Source organism: Salvia splendens, chromosome 15 (genome assembly GCF_004379255.2).
Source record: "Salvia splendens isolate huo1 chromosome 15, SspV2, whole genome shotgun sequence".
NCBI classification, from domain to species: domain Eukaryota; kingdom Viridiplantae; phylum Streptophyta; class Magnoliopsida; order Lamiales; family Lamiaceae; genus Salvia; species Salvia splendens.
This window is the reverse complement of record NC_056046.1, coordinates 4,392,922-4,418,359: the sequence shown is the minus strand read 5'-3', so window position 1 is coordinate 4,418,359 and position 25,438 is coordinate 4,392,922. Positions and strand designations below refer to the sequence as shown.

Genomic DNA, 25,438 nt, shown 5'->3' with positions numbered 1-25,438 from the left:
AACGCGTGGCAGCAGCGCTTCAGAGCGCCACGTGTCCCAAACTACAATAACGACTTCCACCGGATGACGAGATTCCGACTACTATAAATGGCTAATTATTGAGCCTCGCACAATCAATCGAAAATGTCGTACTTCCCAAAAGGCCACCATGACACCGGCGATGAGGTCGATGACTTCGACGAGTACGATCCCACCCCCTACGGCGGCGGCTACAACATCGAATTGACCTATGGCCGCCCCCTCCCCCCCTCCGAGGAGACCTGCTACGCCAACACCTCCTCCGCCTCCGACGACTTCGACTACGATCGCCCCCAGTACACCTCCTCCGCCGAGCCCTCCGCTTATGGTGAGGACGCCCTTGACAACGAGTACAAGAGCTACGCCCGCCCCAAGCCCCGCCCCGGAGCCAATCGCCCCACCGAGTACGGATCGGGCGGCGGGAGACCCGATTACGGTAGATCGGAGTCTGAATATGGATCCGGCGGCGGCGGCGGCGGCGGAGGTTATGGTAGGAAGCCTGAGTATGGAGAGCAAGGATCTGAATACGGATCTGGCGGCGGTGGTGGAGGTTATGGCAGGAAGCCCCAATACGGGGACGAAGGATCCGAATACGGATCCGGAGGCGGCGGCGGAGGGTATGGTAGGAAGCCCCAATACGGTGAGGAAGGATCCGAATACGGATCCGGAGGCGGCGGCGGGGGGTATGGTAGAAAGCCCCAATACGGGGAGCAAGGATCCGAATATGGATCCGGAGATGGCGGCGGGTATGGGAGGAGGCCTGAATCTGAATCTGAGTATGGATCGGGCGGCGGTTATAGGAGGAAGCAGGAATCTGAATCGGAGTATGGATCGGGCGGTGGTTATGGGAGGAGGCCGGAGTCTGAATCGGAGTATGGATCGGGTGGGTATGGGAGGAGGAGTGAGGAGGAGAGTGGTGGAGGGTATGGGCGGAGGCCGGAGAGGAGTGAGTATCAGAGTGAGGGGTATGAAAGGCCTAGCTATGGGAGGTCTGAGGAAGAGGATTACAGGAAGCCTAGCTACGACAGGGACGATGATGAAGGCGGTCGCAAGAAATATGTCAGTTTTCTTCTACTATTTCATTTGAATTCGATTGCTATATCTTCATGTTTGTGTTTTCCTTTTTGTTGATATCTTGATTCTAAGGTTTAGGATGGAATGGTGATCATATTAATTTGGCTTCTTCTTTTTAGGTTTGTTTAGATGGATAAATATAGTTTAGGCTAAAATAATCTTTCACCAATTGCCATTGCCATGTTAGTTTGGGTTCTTCATTGTAGGTTAAACTCATTGTAGTTTAGATGGATAAATATAGTTTAGGCTAACATAGTTGTTCACCAAGTGTTGTTCCATTGCCATGTTTACTTGTGACTACATGTCATGTCTAATCTTATCTCTTGTTGGTTGCCTGTTTCTCAACCAAACTTTGTTTTGGTTTATCACATACTGTATCTCACTAACAAACTGAATGCCACCTAAGATGACTTGAAAACTTGTGATATCCTGTCGACCTTTGACTATTTCTACAATTTGTTTGATTTCATATCATGTTGAAAGGACTAGGGTTGGGATAAATATATTTATGTTATTGATTTCAGAGTGACCTAACAATGTCTTGAGCTGTCATTAAGTTGGTTTCTTGATTGTCTCATTGATGAAATAGCATGTCCAAATTGTGTCATGTTCTTGAAACATATGTAGTATGCTGTTTTTGATGATGTTGGTGGAGTTTTAGTGTGAAGTATCTAAACATGGATGATGTGCAGGGAGATGATGATGAGTCTGAGGGTGAGGATAAACGTCGCAGGCAGCACCACCGCAGGCAGTATGATGACTGATGATGTTGCTGTTGCCATTTCTGCTTCCTGCTGCTCTGCTAAATAAAAGACTTGTGTGTTTCTTCTTTACTTTGCTGATTGTGTTGTGATGCATATTGAGCTCTATGTAGCCGTATGCTTGAAATAAAGAGACAACCTATGCTGCCAAATATAGGCCTAATGACTCTTTGTGGTTTTGTTTATATGAATTCTCCTCTTTTTTGTGGGGACTTATATGATTACTCATTTTTCCCTCTTATGTTTTTTCACATGTTTGTCTATTTAGACTTTGAAATAAATCTATAACTCAATACACTACAAATATTGGAGGAACTAGGAACATATCTTTCTTATTAGAATTGCTGATGTACATAATTTTACTAAATTTGAATGAAATTAATTGTGTACATCAAACAAGATTATGCCTGCATAGGGGGCAAGTGAGCTTGTGCTTGAGCCACGTGTCTATACAACGTGCGTGGAAGCGGTGGCTGCAGTCGGAGATTGTTGTGCGCTGCTCCCCGACCTCGTACTCACTGAGGCAGATGGGGCAGCCACCGTCCGCTCCTTCCTCGCTGGTGCACGTGTCAAACACCATTCCAGCCGTGCTCAGCTGCCTTACTGGTGGCGCGGAGACAGAACTCGTCCCTACAAAACAAAAAAGGTAAATACGTCCGACTAAAACACCGAAGCATATCAAGGCATACACGAGTAAATAGGCTCCTATGATGGCCAGAATAGCCCCAATGCCTATAGCATACCAATGCTTGAAGTCCATTCTATTTTATGCATGTGTGTATAATGTAGTGTGTGTTATGCGTGTTCTTACTTTTACCAGACCAAGGATAAATAATTGAATATATGCTTTTGAATTTCTTTATATATTTGGTATAATTGTGACTAATTATGGAAGATAGTCATAATATACATGTTCTTGTAAGGATAATTTTATTCATGTGGTAATATTATCCAAACCTGTATTTTTGCCACTAACTTAAAACTAACGTAAATACCATAGTTAATTGCGTCTCACATATAATATTCTCGAATCCCACAAAACTATTTTGATTTTTATTATATGATAAATATACAAAAGGATTCCAGTCATCTTCTATTTTCCTTTTCTGTTGTTGAGAGTTAATCTTGAAATATAGATTGGATATTCTAATTCTGTATAAGGTATTGTGTATTTAATTAAATACACAATTTAACATTGATTGGATCTGTTTTCGTTTTATGTTTCCTTTTTTGATCAATTTTCTTGTTATAAGAAAAAAAAACAGAGTATTAATTTCGATGAGTTGTTGCAGATGGTAAATATACTTCTGAGACTCGTTTGGAGGCAATCAGTTCTTGATTTCAATGGAACTGAATTTCTTCATAGGAGAGCTGTCGTAACGCTCGTTTCCTACTTGAAGATCCTTCTTCGTGGCATTAGGAACTCCTTCAAGTTCGTCGGTGGTGCGTAGCATAACATTACTCGATTATCCTAAGCTTTCTGCATCTTCAGAAAAAGGCCTCTTCAATGAGCATAGAGGCTAAAACTTGGTTGAGAAAAATGTGTCTTCTTTTAGTACTTCAAAGGTTGAGAAAAAGGCACTTGTTAGATTGTACAGGTTGGAGAATGAGAGGATTTTGATACAAGACTAATTCTTGAATATATTAGCATTATTAACCTGTTGACAACTTTGCTTTAAAAAATTTGCATGAAAGGGATTTTTTTGGATCAACAAAAATAGAAAGCTACATGTAAACAATTTCAACTTCTTGTCACTTTTGTTTAATCAGATTTCGGGCAAAGTCATCAACTACATTGCAACAGTTTGTTTATGGTAATTTTGAATTCACATTTCGTTATAGAATTCGTCCAAGTCATACTAATTCACAATGTTTAATTTTGAAATTAAAATGCGATAAATTCATTGGACTAGCCGTGCTCCTACATGACCAAGTCCATTCTTCTACACTAAATGTCAAGTTGCAATTGAAAATAACATACCATCAATTATGTGATTTTTTCTCATTAAATTGAAACAAAATGGTCCATCAATTAAGAGCATATTGTTCCGTTCGTACACGAAAATATTATTACGAAGTTGTACCATCACATCATCAACATGAAGTATTAGGCTATTAGCTACTTGCATGTTTTGCCCTTGTGTGTATCTTTATTTATTTGCTTTTACATTTGTTTCCATGTTATGTAGTTAACATTTTTCTAAACTCAACGCTGTTGTAATTATATAAAATTAAGAATATATATTTTAGACTTTTGTCATAGACGATTATCTTAAGAAAAATGGGTAATTTTACGAAAGAAATTTGAGAATATTAGACACAACCGATCGAGTGTTGAATAATGTAACAGTTAAATGCAAATTCAACACCTTTTACTTGAGTTTCATACTATATTTGAATCTACAATTTGAGTACCACCGTCCACGTTCAAAGCGAAGAGAGGATTGATGATGTTTTCAAAATTACAACAAATTATGAAATTAAGTTATTATTTAAAGTTTTACAAGGTTGCGTTTAATTTACACCAATATTTGAAGTTTTAAATTTAAAAGGAAAATAGTCTAAATTTCATTTTTTGCTTTCCACATATGAACGTGTTTCATTTCAAGTCTTAAATAATTACTACTATGTTCAAATTGAGTCCTATACAATATGATCTTGATCATTTTTTCATTTTTTTATCCTTGTAAGATGGAAAGGTAAGAGGTTAACACTCAATTTTAAATAAAATTATTCATATTGTGGGAATCAAAAAGATCAATTTACTCATGTATTGAGAACCCAAGAACTTTCGAAAGTAATAGGATTTGAAATAAAATTCATTAATCTTTAGAAAAATTCGACCATACACTCAACAGTCATGCTTGAAGAAGAACTAGAACGTTTAACTTCAAAAATCATGCAAAAAAAAAGGAATTTGATCGAAATAGACAATTAGAGTGTAAGGAATTTCAGTTTATTTTTTTCCAAGTGTGCAATTCCAATATATATAATCATATTCATATTTCAGACAAAACGGATCAGATCAGATTCATTATTTCATAAAATTTTGAATTGTTGAATCGAATTTGACAAAAACCCGATCAGATCGAAATTTGAATGCTCAGCACTCAATTTCTTTGAACATTTGTTATGTTTTTCCGGTCCTTTAACATTGTAAATTAATCATTTTATTCTTTACTATGAGGTTAAAAAATTAATATTGACCAATAATTCTCAAAAATTAACCTGAATCATATGGTATAAAGTGCGATATTAGAACTTAAAATAAAAATCAATACTTAGAAAAGAAAAAAAAAATGCATGTTCCATTGATGTCAAAAGTCTCTGAAAAAGACATGTAGACATTGATTCTCCAACAGAAATAGACGGAGTTAATTTAGCGCGTAAACACATCAATCTCCAGCCAGAAATGGAATACTCACGCACACACCAAATCTGCATTAATCAACACAGCGTGAAAGGTGGAATTATTAAGTAAGCAATAATCCAAAATTAAAAATAATAGTATCAGAGACAGATATGAAAAATGGCAAGACCAATTCACCTTCTTCCAATTAATTAATTAAAATTAATCACCTTTCCTCTCTCCTCCTTCAATGAATCAACTTCTTAGAGCATCCACAATGAAGGCTAGCGGATAGGCTAGCAGATCGCGGGCGCTAGCCGATCCGCTAGCCTCCATTGCGACAATTTAGGCTAGCCGATCGGCGAGCTCTAGCCGATTCGCGGGCGCTAGGCGATCCGCTAGCCGTCATTGCGGGCTCGGAATCGGCTAGCCGAATTTTTTTTATTATGTAATTTTTTTTATAATTTACTTTTTAATTTAAATAAAATTATTGCATTTTCCCGTATCTGTGTTGTAAATTAATTCCGTATTTGCGTGATTGTAATTTTTAATTATGTAATTCCGTAATTCGTGTGTGGAAGATGAGTTTTTTTAAATTAATCTAAATTTTTTTAATTAATGTACTTTTTTTAATTTTAATATTATTATTGAATTTTCCCGTATTTGTGTCGTAAATTTAATTCCGTATTTTGCGTGATTGTAATTTTTAATTATGTAATTCCGTAATTCGTGTGCGGAAGATGAGTTTTTTTTTAAATTAATGTAATTTTTTTAATTAATGTAGTTTTTTTAATTTTAATATTATTATTGAATTTTCTCGTATCTGTGTCGTAAATTTAATTCCGTATTTTGTGTGATTGTTAATTATTTGTTTTTATTATTTGGAGTGATGTGGCTAGGCTATTGCTGGGCTATTTGTTTGTCCTGATAATGTGGCAGGAGGATTTTTAGTGCTGATGATATGGTAGGAGGAGTTTGTGGCTGGGCTATGACCGAGCGAAAGCCATTATGGATGCTCTTATAAATCATCACTCTGCCCTCTCTCCTTTCTTCAATGGAACAACAATGAGATGCATTCATAATTTGCTCATCAACAACAATTAATCAATCCATCCATCGCAACACACAGAGATACAGAAAGATGAAGTTCGGGAGGGAGCTAGCTTCCCAAATGGTCCAGGAATGGCAGACAGCATACATGGACTACCAAGGCCTCAAGACGCTACTGAAAAACCACATCGCATTCCGGAAGAACACCGCCTTGTCGCCGCCGCCGCCGGAGGTGTCGCGGTCGCGCTCGCTGAAGCGGAGGCTCACAATGTACAGAGCCTTCAGCGGCCTCAACAACCTTAGGGGATCTCCGAAGAAGGCCGATGACGAGGTGATACTGGTGAGCTCCGTGCAGCAGGAAGGATCCGATCAGAGCTATTACCAGACGATGTTCCTCCGCTCGTCCGAGGAGGGCGGACAGATCGAGCTCGAGTTCTTCAGGAAGCTCGATCATGAGTTCAACAAGGTGGTGAAATTTTACTCGGAGAAGGTCGAGCAAGTGAAGGTGGAGGCGGAGGAGCTTACTAAGCAAATGGATGCGCTGATTGCTTTGAAGATTATAGTCGATAAGCCTCCCACGGTTGCCGCTCAGTTTGTCGGCGCTGCGGCTCCGGCAACCGTCGTTGCTTCTGTCAATGGAGTCAAACAAGGTCAGATTTGGTGATTTTAGGGCTTGTTATAAATTTGGGGATTGAATTGATTGATAATGCACAAGTTGATGATTGACCTAATTTTAGATACAAAACAGAATGTTGATGGTGTTTAATCAACGTGTGAGGTTTGGGTATAATCTTTTGTAGGTGGATTGCAGCTCGATGCGATTCAGGAAGTTGAGATGAGCTCCGAAGGTGGGGATGGAGATGGAGAGGTGAGGGCTAAGAGAAACAGGGCATTTAGGCCTGCTTCTTTGGAAGTGTTGGATCATGTGAAGATCAACGTCGAACCGGATACTCCAGTTTCGACCTTGAGAACTATGGTTGGGAGTTCCAAATCAGATTTATCGTTCAGCAAGGATGAGCTGACGAAGGCGGAAGTGCAACTGAGACAGGCCTTGACTGAATTTTACCAGCAGCTAAGGTTGCTCAAAAGCTACTGGTAAGGAAATGTTTTATCTAATATGAATCGAATGCGTTTGTTTTACTACGTTTTACTGCTGTGGTGGTGAATTCAAGTAGACTTAGATAATGGTGAATTGGTTTTGCAGTTTCATGAATGTTCTTGCCTTCTCCAAGATAATGAAGAAGTACGACAAGGTTTACATACATACATACTGCTGGCTTGCTTCAATGTAGAGATGTGCGTCTTTATGTTTGTTGCTGCTGCTGAGTCTCAGAGTCGTTTTGTTGCAGATCACCTCGAGGAGTGCTTCAAAAGCTTACCTAGAGATGGTGGACAATTCTTATCTTGGCACCTCTGATGAGGTTTGTGTTCTGAGATGCGTTGATTTACTCTCGCGAGATTTTGCATTTTAAACCCTGTCCGGTTTTGACAGGTGAACAAGCTCATAGAAAGAATAGAAGCCACATTCATCAAGTACTTTGCAAATGGAAATCGTAGGAAAGGGATGAAATCTTTGAAGCCGGGGCATAAAAGGGAGAAGCACAGAACAACGTTCTTCCTTGGTAAGCTTGATATGATCCTAATAAAATGTCTCATATGCAAAATTGGGACTGGCTTCATCTTCTGGCAGTCTATTAGTTTGATTAAAAGATTTGACTCTCTAGGAACAAAGTACTCTTTATTTTCAACTGTTTGGCTAAGGTGAAATATTTGTTATCTTTAGGTCTGTTTACTGGTTGCTCGATAGCACTTGTTGTTGCCATAATGGTCAGTCTGCATGGCCGTGCTCTCCTAGAGCAGGAGGAACGGACAAAATACATGCAATCCATATTTCCACTCTATAGGTACTTTTTTAGCCACTTTCACACGTTAAAACCACAATCTGTTAGCGGAGTAAAGGCAGCACGATTGAGCTGGGCACGAGTTGTACCCCTTTGATTGTACCCTCCACACGCACGCACACTCACAATATTGTTTGTAGGGAAATTTGCGGACTTTATTGATAGAATTCAAGAACCGAAAGACAATCCTCACTACGGAGGCCTACGACAATCTGTCGTCCAATACAAATAATCACTACTCGATAATTAATCTGACTAGAGTCTCCATATTTATAGACTATGGACATAACAGGAAATAATTGAATCACACTAAAATAGGAACAAACTTAACAACTAGCCGCTTCCCGTTTCCTTTGATTTCCTCCTTATTTTCCTCCGCAGGCCGTGTCTGCCGCGCTTGCTTCCTTATTCTTCTCGCCTGCTTCCTCACTCTTCTCTGCTGGCCAAACCACCCCCCGATTTCCTCGGCGGTAGACCCTCCACGCCCCTGCCGTATCAACTGCCCCACCCGTCGAAACAGCCTTGTCCGCAAGGCTGAAGAAGGGGAATTGGCCTTGTACGTCCGCCACGTCCATCCATGTGGAGTCATCATCGTTCATCCCTTGCCACTTGATGAGGACTTGGCTGTGGTCCTCCCCTTCCCGGTGGTCGGTTCGGGTGTCCAGCACCTTTTCCGGCAGAAAAGGGGGGTCATTACCGCCTAGGCCTTCGGGCAGAGTAGCCTCTGCCGCGGCGTCCCCGACGGCCCGTTTGAGCAGCGACACATGGAACACGGGGTGTATGCGTGTCGATTCGGGCAGCTGGAGGCGATAAGCTGTTGCCCCGATGCGGGACTCTATTCGAAACGGCCCGAAGAAACGAGGCGCCATCTTCCTGTTGCGGGAGGAGAACAGAGTGGACTGCCGGTGTGGTCGGAACCGGACATAGACCATATCCCCGGCGGCAAACTCCACATCCCGCCGCTTCTTGTTGGCTGAGGCAGTCATTCGGTCCTGTGCTCGCCGGAGGTGATGACGTAATAATTCCAGCACTTCGTCGCGGGAGCGAAGGGTGTCGACTACTGCCTGCGCTCGAATCTCTCCGGGAATGAACGAGTGCAAGGTAGGGGGGGGTCGCCCGTAGACCACTTCGAATGGCGTCATCCCCGAGGCAGAGTGAACGCTGGTGTTGTAGCAGTACTCCGCCCAAGCAAGCCATTTATTCCATTGCTTCGGCCGGTCCGACGAGAAACAACGTAAGTACGTTTGCAAACATCTGTTAAGTACCTCGGTTTGGCCGTCTGTTTCCGGGTGATACGCGGAGCTCATCTTTAGTTTAGTTCCCGTGGATCGGAAAAGCTCCTTCCAGAATGAGCTCAAGAATATGGGGTCGCGATCGGATACGATGGACCGGGGTATGCCGTGGAGGCGAACAACCTCATTGGTAAACAGCTCTGCTACCTGTCTGGCTGTGAAGGGGTGTCGCAATCCGATGAAGTGCCCATACTTGGACAGGCGGTCGACGACGACGAAGATGCAATCGAACCCGCCGGCTCGAGGTAACCCCGAGATGAAATCCATGCTTATATCTTCCCAAACCCGAGCTGGAATCGGAAGTGGCTGCAGCAAGCCCGCCGGCGATCTCGTGTCGGACTTGTGCCTCTGGCACGTCGCACATGCCGCGACGAACTGGGAGACCCTCTTCATCATGCCTGGCCAATAGACGTTGGAGGCTAGCCGGCGATAGGTACGGTATGCCCCCGAATGCCCCCCTGTTGGGGTCACGTGGAACTCGGCGAGGAGCTTGGGTACCCATGGTGAGTGGGGAGGGACGACGATCCGCCCTTTGTAGAACAGGGTGCCGTGCAACAGCTCGTAGTGCCGGGCGGCTGGCTGGCCCGCCTCCAGGGCCGTTCTGATGCCTCGGAGCGCGGGATCCGCGGCTAAGTCGCTCTGGACGGTTGACCACTCCGGCCACGCTGGACGGGACAGGACCGAGAGTTCCAATGGCTCGTCGTTTTGTCGGGAGAGGGCATCGGCCGCCCTGTTCAACCGTCCCTCCTTATAGACAATTGTGAAGTCGTAGCCCAGCAGCTTCGCTGCCCAATTTTGTTGTGCCGGGGTCGCCAGAGGGTGGGCTAGGAGTTGCCGCAAGCTGCGTTGGTCGGTGTGGACCACAAACCTGCGGCCTAGCAAGTAAGGCCGCCAATGATGAATGGCGAGGACGAGAGCCATAAGCTCCTTCTCGTACGCGGACTTGGCTAACCAGCGGCCGGCCAGGGTCTTGCTGAAATAAGCAATCGGTTGTCGATCTTGCATGAGAACCGCTCCGAGGCCACGGCCGGAGGCATCGCATTCGATCACGAAATCCTTGGAAAAGTCTGGCATTTTGAGGAGGGGGGCTGACGTCAGAGCCGTCTTGAGTGCCTCAAATGCCGAGGCTGCCGCCGGTGGCCATGCCCATGGTCGCTTCGGGGTCGCGGACTGCGGTTTTTTCAGTAGATCCGTGAGGGGCGCTGCAATTTTGCCGTAGTCCCGGATGAAACGGCGGTAATACCCGGTTAGGCCAAGGAACCCGCGCACGCCCTTCAACGAGGATGGGGTGGGCCAGCGGAGGACTGCTGAGATCTTGGCCGGGTCCATCTTTACGCCCTCGAGGGATACGATGTGGCCTAAGTATTCGACGCTGTCTCGGCCCAGGAGGCACTTCTTTGCGTTCACCACGAGGGAGTGAGCCTGCAGTGCCGTAAAAACCAAGTGTAGGTGGTGCAGATGGTCGGGCCACGAGGTACTGTAGACGAGGATATCGTCGAAAAAAACCAAGACGTACTTCCGCAATGCCGGTCTGAAAATATCATTCATGAGGCTCTGGAAGGTTGCCGGGGCGTTGGTGAGGCCGAACGGCATTACCAAGAACTCGTAATGGCCGGAGTGGGTTCGGAATGCGGTTTTGGGGACGTCCTCGGTCGCCACCCGGATTTGGTGGTACCCCGCCTTTAAATCGATCTTGCTGAACCATCGAGCCCCATGTAGCTCATCCAACAGCTCCTGTATCACCGGAATGGGGTATTTATCCGGGACCGTCCTTTTGTTCAACTCCCGGTAGTCCACGCAAAATCTCCACGAGCCATCCTTCTTGCGAACGAGGAGTACCGGGCTGGAAAATGGACTTGTGCTGGGCTGGATCACGCCTGACTCCAGCATTTCCGCGACGAGCTTTTCCATTTCGTCCTTCTGTAGATGATTGTAACGATATGGACGAACGGAGACGGGCTCCGTACCTGGTAGAAGCGGTATCCTGTGGTCTGTCTGGCGGCGGGGCGGTAGGTCGGTTGCGGACTCTGTGATTTCGGGGTATTGCCTGATCAGCTGCTGTAACTGGTCCACGGCTTCGGTCGCTAGGGTCGGGTCGATGCCGAAAGGAGAGGCTGATGGCGTGGCGTCTATTGAGTGGAGGACCCATCCGCAGTCGCCTTCCTCCAGGCGACGGAGGTCCCCGGTGGAGCAGGCCCGCCGCATGAGGGATGGATTCCCCTTGAGGGCCACGGGTCTGCCGTGGATGGAGAAATCCATCGAGGAATGTTGCCAATTAACCATGACGTACCCCAGGGAGGCGAGCCACGACACTCCCAAGATGATGTCGATGTTGCGAAGGGGAAATACATAGCAAGATATGGTGAAGTCCTCGTTTGCCATTGTCACTGTGACCCCTTTGCAGATTCCAGCCGCACGCCGTGTGGAGCCGTCCCCTAGAACGACTGAGTAGGGAGACGTTGGGGTGATCCGCAGTTGGAGCTGTTGGGCGCATTGCTCGGAGATGAAACAGTAGTTTGCCCCGCTATCCACCATAATCTTGACCTGCTGCTGCCCCACATGGCCGAACAATTTCATGGTATTTGCCGTGTCCAAGCCATGTAGGGATAGAACGGAGAGTTCCGGTTTATTCGCATCTTCCAGCTCCTCCTCTAGCTCCAGGTCCTCTGTTGGCAGCTCGTCGTCGTCGCAGATGAGGACATTGAGGGTCTTGGGCGGGCACTTGTGAGTCGGGCTAAACTTGAGACCGCACTTGACACAGGTGCCAGCCGCGATATGCCGCCTATATTCTTCCGGGGAGATATTCCGGAAGCGTTTGGACATTGGCCGGGACGATCCTGTGGAAGAGAGCTGAGAGGGCGCGCTTGAGTAACCGGTGGTCGACGGGCGACGCTGTTGCCCGGTGTAGGGCTGCGACCCCGTGTGGGAGGGGGCAGGGGCTGTCCTCTGAGGATGCTGTGATGCGAGCACATCTATGTCCAGTGCCAACTCTACTGCATCTTCATATGATGTGATCTTTGCAGCCTTCATCTGGAGGCGCACCTCCGGGCGGAGGGCCGCCATGAAAAATCCGAGGTACTGGTGGCAGGCTATATCCGGTACCTGAGCGAGGCGTGCCTCGAATGCTGCTACATATTCTGCGAGGGAGCCCGTGTGCCGGACTGCTGCAAAAGCCTCGTATTCGTCCAGGGCCCCATTTCCCCCGAAACGTTTCATCAACTCGCGAGCAAACCGGGCCCAGGAGAGGTCTGGATTCCGTCTCCGCAGAAGCTGATACCAGGGGAGGGCGGCGCCAGCCAACGCCACCATGGCTACGCCCACCCGCTTCTCGGGCGCCGTATCCGAAATCAGGAAGTATTGCTCCGCCCGTGCCAGCCATGCGAGGGCGTCGGTGCCGTCAAACGTCGGCATAGGGGATGGGGGATTGTTGCCAGTTGAAATCGAATTTGATTCCCGGTGCTCGGAAGAAGCCCCGTCCTCCGGAGGGACTTTGGTACCGGGGGTGAGGGACGCGAATCCCGTGCGCATTTCGACCAACAAGGAGTCGAGCTTGGACTCCAATGATGTGACCCGTTCGTTGAGTTCCTCGTTTGCCTTCTCCACTGCGTCAAGGCGAGAATCACCTCGAGAGTTCACCATCGTTCACCGCACCAATTGTTAGCGGAGTAAAGGCAGCACGATTGAGCTGGGCACGAGTTGTACCCCTTTGATTGTACCCTCCACACGCACGCACACTCACAATATTGTTTGTAGGGAAATTTGCGGACTTTATTGATAGAATTCAAGAACCGAAAGACAATCCTCACTACGGAGGCCTACGACAATCTGTCGTCCAATACAAATAATCACTACTCGATAATTAATCTGACTAGAGTCTCCATATTTATAGACTATGGACATAACAGGAAATAATTGAATCACACTAAAATAGGAACAAACTTAACAACTAGCCGCTTCCCGTTTCCTTTGATTTCCTCCTTATTTTCCTCCGCAGGCCGTGTCTGCCGCGCTTGCTTCCTTATTCTTCTCGCCTGCTTCCTCACTCTTCTCTGCTGGCCAAACCACCCCCCGATTTCCTCGGCGGTAGACCCTCCACGCCCCTGCCGTATCACAATCACTTTTCTTTTTCTTCATTTCTCCATTGTAATAAAATATTGCAAAACTATAATCTTCATGAATGCAGCTTGTTTGGTTTCATTGTTCTGCACATGCTCATGTATGGAGCAGACACGTTTTTCTGGAGGCGGTATCGGGTGAACTACCCTTTTATATTTGGATTCAAACCAGGAACAGAACTAGGCTTTAGAGAAGTCCTCCTCCTTGCTTCTGGCCTATCTGTACTCTCATTGGCAGCTGTGCTTTCAAATCTCGACATGGAGATGGAGCCAAATACAAAAGAATATAGTACTCTAACGGAACTGGTTCCATTAACCTTAGTCTCTGTAAGATCCATATTTACTTGAAGAGTCATACATGTGTCGATTGTCCTAGTGCGGATTATTAACGAATGGATGTTTCATTTACAGGCTGTGTTTGTTATAACCATCTGCCCATTCAACATAATATATCGTTCAAGCCGTTATTTTCTCATACACAGTGCATGGCATTGTGTCTGTGCTCCACTTTACAAGGTACTTAAAAGCACTTATACAAATAGACAGGACATGAAGAAACTGGGAAAATTTACCTCGATTCTCAATTCTTGTCTTCCTGTTTATGTAGATCACTCTTCCGGATTTCTTCTTGGCAGATCAGTTAACAAGTCAGGTTTGTAACCACCCTTAATTAAATCATAATCAAGAATATGAATTTGTACTTAGAACTAATCTTGCTTGTGATCTTGCTTTCAGGTGCAAGCTTTCAGATGTTTGCTCTTTTATGCCTACTACTACTTTTCGGGAGATTTCACAACGCGGACAAATAATTTCCTGAAGGACAGCAACTCCTACGATATTCTGTACATTGTTGTTGCCATCATCCCATTCTGGTCGCGTTTAATTCAGGTAATGAGTTGAGACTACAAAAGGTTCATGTCAGTCATCTTCATTTCTCTCACTCTCAACCTAAACTTAAACTCTGTTGCTTACATTAATTCAGAGCCTTCGTCGCTTAATTGAGGAGAAAGATCGCAGTCAAGGTGCCAATGCCTTTAAGTATTTCTCAACTATTGTGGCGCTTGTGATGAGGACAATATTTAGTCAAAAGCAAAAGCAAAAGCCAAAGCCACCTAGCCTCGTGTTCTGGAGAATTATGGCATCATCAACGTCGGGATTTACAACCATTTTCAACACATATTGGGATATAGTCATCGATTGGGGCCTTGTGCAAAGGAATTCAAGAAATCCATGGCTGAGAGACAAGCTGCTGATTTCTAACAAGGCTGTATACTTTGTTGCCATTGTGAGTATTCTACTAAGATCTCTTTTGGTCTGTTTATATTGTTTGCAATGTGCAAAAACTGCAGTTTTGAACGTTCCAACGAACTTGAATTGCAGGTAGTAAACATCCTTCTGAGGCTAGTATGGATGCAGCTAGTTCTAGATTTTCAAATTCCGTTCCTCCACGAAAAGGGCATGGTTGCACTCATTGCCTGCTTAGAGATCCTGCGTCGTGGCATTTGGAACTTCTTTAGGTTTGTTCATGAACCTCATCTTTCTCAGATGCAGAGAACTCCAAAAATTCTAAATACACAACCTAATACTATAGCAGAAACCAAAGCCTAAAACTAGTGGATACATGTAATATAGAAAATGGGTTTAACAAATAGACTTATTTGATTTGAACAGGGTGGAGAATGAACACTTCAACAACGTTGGAAAATATCGAGCTTTCAAGACAGTGCCACTGCCGTTTCACTACGAAGATGAGAAGATCATGTGATAAAAAATTCATTTTTTGCCTTCTTTCAAATTCTTTAAAAACGACTGAGAGTTGTACAGCCAAATTTGGTTTGTGTTGTGTGTAGAAATCTTCATGTGATCGAGTTAATAGTACTCGAAATTTTGTGTACAATAAGATCTCTAAATGAGTATAAGTTGAATCAAATTTGTTATACAGTCTACTAGTATACTTCTTTCAAGTTTGTTATCTTTCCTATTTTTATTGAGTCTGAAAAAGGGAGTGTAAGGAATTTTTGTTTATATTTTCGGAGTTTGGGATTTAAGGGACCGCGCCTCCAATCGGATTTTAGTATTGGAGTATTTATTATTGGATTTTTCAGAATTTTATTAAATTTTATGCAATTTTAGATTTTTGGATCAAATTTGTTTTTTGATTTTTTGATACATATTCAGATTTCAGATCGGATTGAATTCATTTTCATGAAATTTCAAAATTTTGGCAAAATCCAATAATCCGAATGCTCACCTATAAATGATCAGCGACGCCATGGAGCAATGTGAGCTCACAATTTCTTTTAACATTTGTTACATTTTTTTTCTGTCCTTGACATCGTAAATTAATCGTGTTACTCTTACTACTCCATTTGTCTCAAATTACTTACATTATTTCTTTTTAGGTAAGAATTAAAGTATTTAATTAATACTGTTAGAGTTAAGTGTTCCTCTTTATTTAAGTGATCTCTCATTACACTTAAAATACTACTCAATTTGTCTCATGTTACTTGCAATTTTCTATTTCGACTCCCAAATTACTTACATTATTTCTATTTTAAGAATTAAGTTATTTGATTAATATATTAAAATTAGTTAAGTATTTTCTTGTTAAGTGATTTTTTATTATACTTAAAATACTAATTAAATTATATTAAAAATTAATTTCAAATTTACGACATAAAATAAAAGTATAACAAGATGGAGTATAAGTAAAAAAAATAATTAATCTTACCGTTAATTCACAACGACTTCATGAAATGACAAAAAATTACCTGAATCATATTGTATAAAATTCGATATTAGGACTTAAATAAAAAAACAATACTTAGAAGACAAAAAATAGACGTATTACTTCTTGGTAATATCAAAAAGAAAAAATGCATGAAACATTTTTGTCAAAAAATCTCTCAAAACAAAAAAAAAACAGGTAGACATTGATTCTCCAACAGAAATAAACGGAGCGCGCAAAACTTCCCTCTCTCCTTCTTCGTTGATTTGAATCAACCTCCACTGAATCAATCACATTGCCCTCTCTCCTTCTTCAATGAATCAACAATTAATCCAATAGAGATTACGGAAAGATGAAGTTTGGGAGGGAGCTAACTTCCCAATGGTCCAGGAATGGCAGGCAGCATACGTCGACTATCAAGGCCTCAAAACGCTCCTCAAAAGTCATGTCACATTAGAAGAGGAGGATCACATTGTACAGAGCCTTCAGCGGCCTTCAGAGGGGATCGCCGAAGAGGTCATTCTAGTGAGCTCCGTGCAGCAGGAAGGATCCGATCAGAACTATTACCAGACGATGTTCCTCCGCTCGTCCGACGAGGGCAGCCAGATCGAGGTCGAGTTCTTCAGGAAGCTCGATGAAGAATTCAACAAGGTGGTGAAATTTTACTCGGAGAAGGTCGAGCAAGTGAAGGCGGAGGCGGAGGCGGAGGTGCTTACTAAACAAATGAATGTCCTAATTGCTTTGAGGATTGTTGGTTATTTTAAGTGTAATTGGATTAACTTGATTGATCAATATTGTTATAATGAGACATCATATAAGTTTGGGAAGTGCGGAGTGCACACTTATTTGAATTCATTATGATTAGACGGGGCTCGGGGGCAGCGCCCCCGAGTAGCGTGGTCCAAGGGGCAGAGCCCCTGGCTGGGGTCGAGCTGTGTAGAAAATTCATCCGGAAATATAATTTCTGATAGTCGAAGGACTAATTTGCAATTTTCGAAACTGTTTAAAAAACTGTTAAAACAGTTAATTAAACGAAGAGACACGCTGCTTCGTGAAGAGACGCGCCGTTTCGTCATCTGGCCATTCTTATTGATCTTTTCCGGTTCAAAGAAATATCGCAGGATAAACATACGAATCTTATAAAAAATCTGAATTGTATCCGATCAAATATTGGTAGAACCACCAAATTGATTTGATCAGAAAACACTTTCAGATCAAACTTTCAGATCAAATCAATTTGGTGGTTCTACCACTATTTGATCAAATTGATTTGATCTGAAAGTGTTTTCAGGCCTTTCAGTATATCCGGTTGTTCACATTTAGTAAATCTCCCCAACAAGGATTTTAAGCCTGCTTCTTTGGATGTGTTGGATCATGTAAAGATCAACGTCGAACCGGATGCTCCAGTTTCGACCTTGAGAAATATGGTTGGGAGTTCCAAATCAGATTTATCGTACAGCAAGGATGAGCTGACCAAGGCGGAAGTGCAACTGAGACAGGCCATGACTGAATTTTACCAGCAGCTAAGATTGCTCAAAAGCTACTGGTAAGGAAATGTTTTATCCAATATGAATCGAATGCGTTTGTTTTACTGCTGTGGTGGTGAATTGGTTTTGCAGTTTCATGAATGTTCTTGCCTTCTCCAAGATAGTGAAGAAGTACTACAAGGTATACATACATACATACATACTGCTGGCTTTGTTCAATGTTGACATGTGCGTCTTTATGTTTGTCGTTGCTGTTGCTGAAACTCGGAGTTGTTTTGTTTCAGATCACCTCGAGGAGTGCTTCAAAAGCTTATTTACAGACGGTGGACAATTCTTGTCTTGGCACCTCTGACGAGGTTTGTGTTCTGAGACGCGTTGTTTTTACTCTCACGAGGTTTTGCATTTTAAACCCTGTCCCGTTTTAATAGGTGAACAAGATCATGGCAAGAATAGAAGCTACATTCATCAAGCACTTTGCAAATGGAAATCGTAGAAGTGGGATGAAATCTTTGAAGCCGGGGCATAAAAGGGAGAAGCACAGAACAACGTTCTTCCTTGGTAAGCTTGAAAACGTAGTAATATGATGATAAAATAAGTATCTCATATGCAAAATTGGGACTGGTTTCATCTCTGGTAGTTCATTACTTTTTTCTGGAGGCGATATCGGGTGAACTACCCTTTATATTTGGATTCAGACCAGGAACAGAACTAGGCTTTAGAGAAATCTTCCTCCTTGCTTCTGGCCTATCAGTACTCTCATTGGTAGCCGTGCTTTCAAACCTCGACATGGAGATAGATCCAGATACAAAAGAATATAGTATGCTAACGGAATTGGCTCCATTAACCTTGGTCCTTGTATGATCCTTTTTACTTGAAGGGTCATACATGTGTCGATTTGTCCTGGTGCGGATTAACTCATGGATGTTTCATTTACAGGTTGTGTTTATTATAACCTTCTGCCCGTTCAACATAATATATCGTTCAAGCCGTTATTTTCTCATACGCTGTGCATGGCATTGTCTTTGTGCTCCACTTTACAAGGTACTTAAAAGCACTTAAACAAATAGACAGGATGTGAAGAAACTGAGAAAATTTATCTCGATTCTCACTTCTTGTCTTCCTGTTTATGTAGATCACTCTTCCGGATTTCTTCTTGGCCGATCAGCTAACAAGTCACGTGTGTAACCATCCTCAACAAAATCATGATTAAGAATATGAATTTGAACTTAGAACTAGTCTTGCTTGTGATATATTTGCTTTCAGGTGCAAAGTCTCAGAAGTTTGCTCTTTTGGCTACTACTACTTTTTTGGAGATTTCACAACACGGTCTAATGGGTTCCCGACGAAGAGCAAATACTACCATCTTATGTACATTGTTGTTGCCATCACCCCGTACTGGTCGCGTTTTCTTCAGGTAATGAGTTGAAACTATAAAAGATTCATGTCAGCCATCTTCATTTATTTCACTTGCAACCTAAACTTAAACCCTGTTGCTCACATTAATTCAGTGCCTTCGACGCTTAATTGAGGAGAAAGATAACAATCAAGTATTTCTCAACAGTTGTGGCGCTTGTGATGAGGACAACATTTAGTCAAAAGCAAAAGTCACCTAGCGCCTTGTTTTGGAAAATCATGGCAACAGTAACGCCGGGATTTACAACCATCTTCAACACATTGGGATATTGTCATTGATTGGGGCCTTTTGCAAAGGAATTCAAGAAATCCATGGCTGAGAGACAAGCTACTGATTTCTAACAAGGCTGTATACTTTGTTGCCATTGTGAGTACTCTACTATGATCTCTTTTGTTATGTTTATATTGTTTGCAATATGCAAAAATTGCAGTTTTGAATGCTCCAATGTACTTAAATTGCAGGTAGTAAACATGCTTCTGAGGCTAGTGTGGATGCAGCTGGTTCTTGATTTTCAAATTTCGTTCCTCCATCCAAAGGGTATGGTTGCACTCATTGCCTGCTTAGAGATCCTGCGTCGTGGCATGTGGAACTTCTTTAGGTTTGTTCATGAGCCTCATCTTTTTCAGATGCAGAGAACTCCAAAAGTTCTACAAACACAACCTAATCTTTTAGCAGAAACCAAAGCCTAAAACTAGTGGAGACAGAGAATAAAAAATGGCTTTAACAAATAGACTTTGGACAGGGTGGAGAATGAACACTTCAACAACGTTGGAAAATATCGAGCTTTCAAGACAGTGCCACTGCCGTTTCACTACGAAGATGAGAAGATCATTTGATAGAAAATTAATTTTTTGCTCTCTTTCAAATTCTTTAAAAACGACAGAGAGGTGTACAGACAAATTTGGTTATTGTTTGTTGTGTGTAGAAATCTTCATGCGATCGAGATAATAGTACTCGAGAAATTGTGTACAGTTTAGAGCTCTAAATGAATGTAAGTTGAATCAAATTTGTACTTCTTTCAAGTTTATTAATCTTTTCTATTTTTATCGAGTCTGATGAAATTAGTTTTGAACTATAGTTGATAGTCAATTTAGAGCCACAAATCATCAGTTTCTCTATCATAATTTGGAGTTAAACTTCAAATCATATGAAAAGATACGACAGATAAGTGAATACAGATAAAATTAGATCAAAACATAATGCCGTGTTGAAAATTCAAAATAATATTAGTGATTAAGAAAATTTGTCGACGAATACATATCAAAATGTTGATTAATAAGTCAATCAAGCTGTTATTGAATTGATAAAAATATTTTCGAAAACTCAAGAACAGACTGTTATAAACATCTAAAAGATTTTAAAAACGAAATGTCACAATTTTACTTCTTTTATTTCTGCACGGATAACGGCAATCGACAATATGATTTTATTACAAGTGATAAAGACGACGAAGACGACGACAACATTGGATTTAATGAACGAGGAAAAGAGCATTGTATCAGCAGCTTTATTGTAGTACTGTATTATTCAGAGAAATGGCTGCATGATATACACACAATTCATTTCAGAAGAGGATCAACCTGAAACCAGAAAGGTTCGTATTTTAACGAAGGGAAGAGACATCCTCATCTTCATCTTCATCCTCATCTTCATCTTCATCTTCATCTTCATCCTCCACAGATGAGTTGCAGGGCGAGTTTTCAGCAGTAACAGCACCAGTGCTGTCATCATCCTTGCCCCTAAACAGATACGACATGGACAAGCTGTTGTACGTGGAGCTTGGCTTTTTCAGTTCCTCTATAGTGCTTATCGTAGCCATGGTGCTTCGATACACATCCCCAGTCTCTTTTAGGAGCAACAGTGTCTCCAAGGATGCATTATTAGTGCTCATGTGCTTGTCCACCACTTCTGCTCTACGTGGAAACAAAACCTCAAGATTGGCCTCACAATCGTGAACTAACCTTGTTAGAGGCTCAGTTTTGAAGAAGGGCTGGTGAAAGGCAAGCTGAGTGAAAGGCATACTTAGCATTGCCCCAGTGCGCTTATCATATTTCTTCAATATCTTTATAAGGCCTAGCAGAAGATACATGAGGTGTTTCATCATCAACTATCATACTTCTATGTCTAATAAGCTTAAATTGGAGAACCGAAGAAATGGGAAGCTTTTTCTTTACCTGCAAAGTTGAGGGAGCTGTAGCTAATCAGAAGAATCATCTCACCATGGATCACAACCAAGTCCTTCCGTATCTTAGTCATATACTCGCTAAACTCAGACTCTGAGGTGAACATATCATGGTATGGTTCTCCAGTATTCACTTGCTTAATGGCCTCATTAATGGCCTGAGACACCAGCATCAGACGATAATCAGAAACGACATTGGTTGATCTAAAACATGATGTGGTCATCAAAGCAACTATGCATGTAGCACAGACATTCTTGTATGAGTTAGAAAGCACGATGGTAGGCAGCTCATCGGGCAGAATTCTTGTGTGATTATAAAGCATAGCTTTAAATATGTACAAAGTTAAATACTACATATATATTAGTCAGAATCAGAAGTGACAGTTCATAGGAACAAGTAATCATCTTCTAAAATTCCTAAAAAAAGAGGCATGTTCAAGGCAAATAATAACCATGAATCTAACTAGCTTAAAACATGAACCATGTTTTGTTACTTTTGTATACACAGTGGAAAGAGGACTATTCTAGCTCAGAAAGAGAGCACCAGTTTAGTTCATGACATGGAGTTTATGCAGTTTCAACATTTAATTTCCTACTTTAGGCATCATTCCTTTTTAGCCAAATCTTCTGACAACCAAAAATCTATCAGACCTTTTGTCTCTCATGCTGATTGCTGAGATCCTCACAATCAAAAAAAACTACACCACATGAACTGAGCACAGTTTATCTTTACACTCTTTTTGGTAGGAAATTATCACGGTGTAAAGCATTTATTATTAAAAAACAGATTGACACATCAAGACATTTAAAGACGTGAATTATTGATAGTTTAAAATAAATAAATCCCCGAAATCAGAATATACCCTGAAGATCCTTTAAACCACCCATCATAGGGTGATGCCCTCATCTCCACTTTGAATGATGAGTACAAAAGATCATGTCTTTCCTCAGCACTACTCTAGTATTAAGTGTCAACATCCATCACTAGAAGATAATTACTCCAACCATACCTCACTCAATCTCATACAGCTCCTACAAGTACCGTCTCTATCTAGCTTTCATATGCCTACAGTAAGCTTCATCCCACACTAATCTAACCCTATAACATGATTGTATAAATATAATGGTATTACTTAATGGCTAAATTGCCTTCTTTTGTATGGTCTCTTTCTTGCAGGTTCGGTTTCTGGGTTGAGAAAGGCTCGATGATTTCTACGTGGACAAGGAGAGGAGCCTCAGGCTAACTAGTTTCAAAATAAAAAAAATTCTTGAATCTCTTCACCACCATTTCATGCACACTCAACTCCACTCATTAGTAACTGACTATAAGGGGAAAAACACATTTTTTGTTGATAATATGAAAAATAAGAGTCTATTGTGATCATTATTTTCCATTTTTCAATCGCTCAAGTTCATCAACTAAAATTAAATACTACATACTTTCGTTATCCTTTTCTATTTTTTCCTCTGTTTTGTTCTAATCAGGCATCAAACTTCAATTGAACATGAAACAGTAAAAGTCATGACTAAACTTGGGGAATGGGATGAAATCTCTGCAAATAACACAACTCCCTAGATAAATCAAATACCTCAGAGCGGATGATGAGATCCTCCTCCATCTCGACGTAGAAATCATTGAACTTTTCAATTTCACCAGTAAGAACCGCCACAAACCAGACTTGAAACTCCGGCATCGGCATCCTCACCGGCAGAACTCCGGGTGCCGGCGCGATATTATTCAGCAGCTTCTTCAACAGCTTGTATCGCAGATACTTGTCCCTCCATCCAGGTAGGGTTTTCTCCAAGTGAATCCCGAATTCCCTCCCAAATTTCATTCTCCCTCTGCGTGCGATCTCGATGTCTCAGATCAAATTCATGAAATTGCGCTCCGGAATAGGATTTGCGCGATGATCATGTGTCCTATTTATTAAACTCGGATCATGCGAAGACAGGCGCAGAGGTTGAAGGCGTGGCGGAATATTCCATTGAGGTGTAGTGATTTATTGGTCGAGGAGATGATTGAATTGCGAAGTATGATTATTTTAAGAAAGAAGCAAGAATTCAACTTAGAGATCATAAAGATTGAAGAATATGCTTTTGAAGGAATGGGATTTAAAGGGAATATGCGCTACAAAATCCCTAATTCAGTTTGGTTGTATAGAAAAATGTTGTTTGTAGTCTTGGTTTGATTTAATTGGATTTGTCTCATAGGCGAAAAGATTTTGGTGCACAGTTTTGTTTGTAACAAAATGTGATTACTTATTAGTTGGATTTTTGGCATAGCAACCAAAATAGGTTGGTGAATTCTTGTGGTTTTTAGGATATGCTCCAAATGATCCTTTTTTCCAATTAGGAGGGACAGAATATAATCAATCCTATGTTAAGAAATTAGGAGTGTTTTATTGATGATTTCCATGCCTATATGGTGGGATAATTACATGTTTCATACAAAATGTTTTACTTTTGTTTCAATTTAGTATAAAAAATATTAAGTTTACGTATTTCATACAAAAAGTCACATTAGTGTTTTAATTAATACATTTCGTTAAATATTTTAAACATCGTTAGTTAGTTTATAATTTATCTAACATATCATCATAATAAAAGAATAATCAGAGATTTAATACAATTAATCACTCTAAAAAATTACAATCAATATCAATTCTTCCAGCAATTAATCGTGGTTTTAAAAAATTCTATCTCTCGATATACTCTATTTTTTTATTGTATTCTTTATAGAACAAAGTAGTATAAAATAAGTCTATATTTCATCTTTACAAAATGGCTAATTTGAGCTTCAAACGGTCAATATTTAATTTTTACAAAAAGATTCAATATCTTTTTAGTTGTATTCTACATTGTTACATGAGAAAGTTTCGACAATAAAATGCAATTCGCTAATTTGATGGTGAAGAGCGGTGATTTTTTTTCTATGTGTTTTTCATTTTTGTAAGTAATAAACTGTGTTTGAAATAATTAATGGAAAGTTTTAATTTAAAACTTTTTGTACAAATTTGAAACATTGATGAAACTTTTTGTATGTATGATGTAATTGGAAGTAACGGTGTTAGTAGGGACTTAACGGAATGTATTAATTTAAAACACTAATGTAACTTTTTGTATGAAATATGTAAACTTCATACTTTTTGTACTAAATTGAAACAAAGGTAAAACATTTTGTATGAAACATGTAATTACCCCCTATATGGTAGGATTGAACTGACTTCCTACTCCTATTACATGAACAATAACGTGTTGCATATACTCTCTTCGTCCCACAATAAGAGTCACACTTTGTCATTTTGATATATTCCACAATAAGAGACACTTCATTTTTACGATAAATGGTAAGTATGTCTCACATTCCACTAACTCACTTCACTCACATTTTATTGTAAAACCAATATAAAAAAGTGGGTCTCATATTCCACTAACTTTTCCAACCCACTATTCTTTTACATTTCTTAAAACATGTGCCCACGATAAGAGTGACTCCAATTGTGAAACGGGGGAGTATATAGTAATAGTGGCAGAATACCGGGGATGAAATAATAAAAAAATAATTAAATACAAACACACTTTCAACAAAGGAAGTCGGTACATGTTAGAGCAATATCAATTCAATTGAACAATGTGCTAACGGAGAAAAAATCTTTCTAATTTCAATAATATTTCGAAAAAGGTTGCTCAAATCTTCAATGCCAATTGATCAGACATCTCTTTTCGTGTTAACAAAAATTTGAAGTTCTTGAGACAACATCGTACGGTCAGCTAATGAGACTTTCAAAAAAAATTATCAATTTATCTAGAAAATAAAAACACTTCAATAGCTAGAAATTCAACTTCAAAGATGCATAAACTCACAGTAGTAGTACTCACTTCATCTTAATAAAGATATCACACTTTTCTTCTTTTGAAAATGTTCTCTCTTATATTAATATACCATATAAAAATATATTTTGTCCATTTCCACTTAACACGTAAAACAATAGTATTTCCTAAATTCTCATATCATCACTAAGCATAAGCATAAGCATGACTTCCACTTATGTAGCGAATAGTAATTT

General features: G+C 41.3%; 3 protein-coding genes and 1 pseudogene across 5 annotated transcripts; 3 read left to right on the top strand and 1 right to left on the bottom strand.

Moving 5' to 3' along the window:
* Positions 1–6: 6 nt before the first annotated feature.
* On the top strand, positions 7–2,094 carry LOC121768627 (uncharacterized protein At5g39570-like). The gene is made up of 2 exons (XM_042165157.1): positions 7–1,077; positions 1,785–2,094. The coding sequence occupies exons 1-2, from the start codon at positions 124–126 to the stop codon at positions 1,854–1,856; spliced, it is 1,026 nt and encodes a 341-aa protein (XP_042021091.1). The 5' UTR covers positions 7–123; the 3' UTR covers positions 1,857–2,094.
* A 4,175-nt stretch (positions 2,095–6,269) lies between these two features.
* On the top strand, positions 6,270–15,524 carry LOC121768626 (phosphate transporter PHO1 homolog 9-like). Of its 3 annotated transcripts, XM_042165154.1 has the most exons (13): positions 6,270–6,902; positions 7,053–7,347; positions 7,457–7,505; positions 7,602–7,673; positions 7,745–7,874; positions 8,036–8,156; positions 13,629–13,887; positions 13,972–14,076; positions 14,168–14,212; positions 14,296–14,448; positions 14,543–14,845; positions 14,941–15,077; positions 15,232–15,524. In XM_042165154.1, the coding sequence occupies exons 1-13, from the start codon at positions 6,344–6,346 to the stop codon at positions 15,323–15,325; spliced, it is 2,322 nt and encodes a 773-aa protein (XP_042021088.1). In that variant the 5' UTR covers positions 6,270–6,343; the 3' UTR covers positions 15,326–15,524. The 3 variants fall into 3 exon arrangements, with proteins under 3 accessions (XP_042021088.1, XP_042021090.1, XP_042021089.1); XM_042165156.1 differs by lacking the exon at positions 8,036–8,156 and having other exon boundaries at positions 13,733–13,887; XM_042165155.1 differs by lacking the exon at positions 8,036–8,156 and having other exon boundaries at positions 13,673–13,887.
* A 1,116-nt stretch (positions 15,525–16,640) lies between these two features.
* On the top strand, positions 16,641–20,025 carry LOC121768691 (annotated as a pseudogene).
* A 533-nt stretch (positions 20,026–20,558) lies between these two features.
* Positions 20,559–23,564, bottom strand: LOC121769135 (SPX domain-containing protein 4-like). The gene is made up of 3 exons (XM_042165835.1): positions 22,961–23,564; positions 21,364–21,529; positions 20,559–21,262 (listed from the first exon to the last, which is right to left on the bottom strand). The coding sequence occupies exons 1-3, from the start codon at positions 23,204–23,206 to the stop codon at positions 20,793–20,795; spliced, it is 882 nt and encodes a 293-aa protein (XP_042021769.1). The 5' UTR covers positions 23,207–23,564; the 3' UTR covers positions 20,559–20,792.
* Positions 23,565–25,438: the final 1,874 nt, after the last annotated feature.

Coding starts and splice junctions, on each gene's coding strand:
- LOC121768627 (XM_042165157.1), top strand. CDS start 124: ATGTCGTACTTCCCAAAAGGCCACCATGACACCGGCGATGAGGTCGAT. Junction 1,078..1,784: donor AAGGCGGTCGCAAGAAATAT/GTCAGTTTTCTT, acceptor GATGATGTGCAG/GGAGATGATGATGAGTCTGA.
- LOC121768626 (XM_042165154.1), top strand. CDS start 6,344: ATGAAGTTCGGGAGGGAGCTAGCTTCCCAAATGGTCCAGGAATGGCAG. Junction 8,157..13,628: donor TCCATATTTCCACTCTATAG/GTACTTTTTTAG, acceptor TCATGAATGCAG/CTTGTTTGGTTTCATTGTTC. Junction 14,213..14,295: donor CAGATCAGTTAACAAGTCAG/GTTTGTAACCAC, acceptor TCTTGCTTTCAG/GTGCAAGCTTTCAGATGTTT.
- LOC121769135 (XM_042165835.1), bottom strand. CDS start 23,206: ATGAAATTTGGGAGGGAATTCGGGATTCACTTGGAGAAAACCCTACCT. Junction 21,530..22,960: donor ATCTCATCATCCGCTCTGAG/GTATTTGATTTA, acceptor CTGGTGTCTCAG/GCCATTAATGAGGCCATTAA. Junction 21,263..21,363: donor CAGCTCCCTCAACTTTGCAG/GTAAAGAAAAAG, acceptor ATCTTCTGCTAG/GCCTTATAAAGATATTGAAG.